We start from the raw sequence: 1,444 nt of genomic DNA, 5'->3' as shown, positions 1-1,444 counted from the left end.
GCCTCTTGTACATTGTCTTATTATCTTTTGGGAGACACCAATGTCATTTCCCCTCAAAAAATTACTTGCTGGTTAAATAAAAGTCATGTTAAGTCAAAATTTGCCAGGGGTATGAATTATTATGGGCAGCACTGTGTATGTATGTATGTGTTATATATATATATATATATATATATATATCAGGCAGAGAGGGGACCGTAGTAATAGCAGTAGTAGTTGTCACTGACTGTTGTCGTCGCACAATATATGGTAGCATAGCGTACAACCAGCCACAACCTAGAAAATGCCTGACGTACGCTAGGGACCAACGCCTACAAACGCCTGGAAAAGCAAGCAACTGCTGGAGGAGTCGAAGGAGTTTTATATAGACAGCCAAAGAGCAGTAACAATCTAATGCATTGAGCAACATGAGAGTCCTCAGGATTCAGTGTAAGAAAGCTGCCATGTAAAAACCAACACAAACATTACAAAAGAACATTTATGGCCAAAACACTTCCCACACTCAGAACACACATAGGGCTTCTCACCAGTGTGACATCTCATGTCTCATAAGGCTTCCTTTCTTTCCAAAACATTTCCCACACTCAGCACATGAATAGGGCTTCTCACCAGTGTGACATCTCATGTCTCATAAGGCTTCCTTTCTCTCCAAAACATTTCCCACACTCAGCACATGAATAGGGCTTCTCACCAGTGTGACATCTCTCATGTTTCATAAGGCTTCGTCTCTCTCCAAAACATATCCCACACTCAGCACATGAATAGGGCTTCTCACCAGTGTGACATCTCTCATGTGTGACAAGGCTTCCTTTATGTCCAAAACATTTCCCACACTCAGCACATGAATAGGGCTTCTCACCAGTGTGACATCTCTCATGTGTGACAAGGCTTCCTTTATGTCCAAAACATTTCCCACACTCAGCACATGAATAGGACTTCTCACCAGTGTGAGATCTCTCATGACTGACAAGGCTTCCTTTATGTCCAAAGCATTTCCCACACTCGGCACATGAATAGGGCTTCACACCAGTGTGACATCTCTCATGTGTGACAAGGCTTCCTTTATGTCCAAAACATTTCCCACACTCAGCACATGGATAGGGCTTCTCACCAGTGTGAGATCTTTCATGACTGACAAGTTTTGATTTCCATGCAAAACATTTCCCACACTCTGCACATGAATAGGACTTCTCACCAGTGTGAGATCTCTCATGACTGACCAGGCTTCCTTTATCTCCAAAACATTTTCCACATTCTACACATGAATAGGGCTTCACACCAGTGTGAGATCTCTCATGTTTGAAAAGGTCTGATTTCTGTCCAAAACATTTCCCACACTCTACACATGAATAGGGCTTCTCACCAGTGTGAGATCTCTCATGTTTGACAAGGTATGATTTCCGTCCAAAATATTTCCCACACTCAGCACATGAATAGAGCTTCT

The 1,444-nt window shown here is 42.5% G+C and overlaps 1 protein-coding gene across 1 annotated transcript in view; it reads right to left on the bottom strand.

Moving 5' to 3' along the window:
- Nucleotides 1–352: 352 nt before the first annotated feature.
- LOC137535891 (zinc finger protein 345-like) overlaps nt 353–1,444 on the bottom strand; it is an 11,092-nt gene continuing 10,000 nt past the window's right edge. The window contains exon 2 of the mRNA XM_068257767.1: nt 353–1,444. This exon is cut by the window's right edge and continues 525 nt beyond it. Within this exon, the coding sequence (XP_068113868.1) occupies nt 606–1,444 (839 nt within the window). The 3' untranslated portion in view covers nt 353–605.

This window comes from Hyperolius riggenbachi, chromosome 10, assembly GCF_040937935.1.
Source record: "Hyperolius riggenbachi isolate aHypRig1 chromosome 10, aHypRig1.pri, whole genome shotgun sequence".
NCBI classification, from domain to species: domain Eukaryota; kingdom Metazoa; phylum Chordata; class Amphibia; order Anura; family Hyperoliidae; genus Hyperolius; species Hyperolius riggenbachi.
The sequence above is the reverse complement of the archived record's forward strand: the minus strand, read 5'-3'. Positions and strand labels throughout refer to the sequence as shown.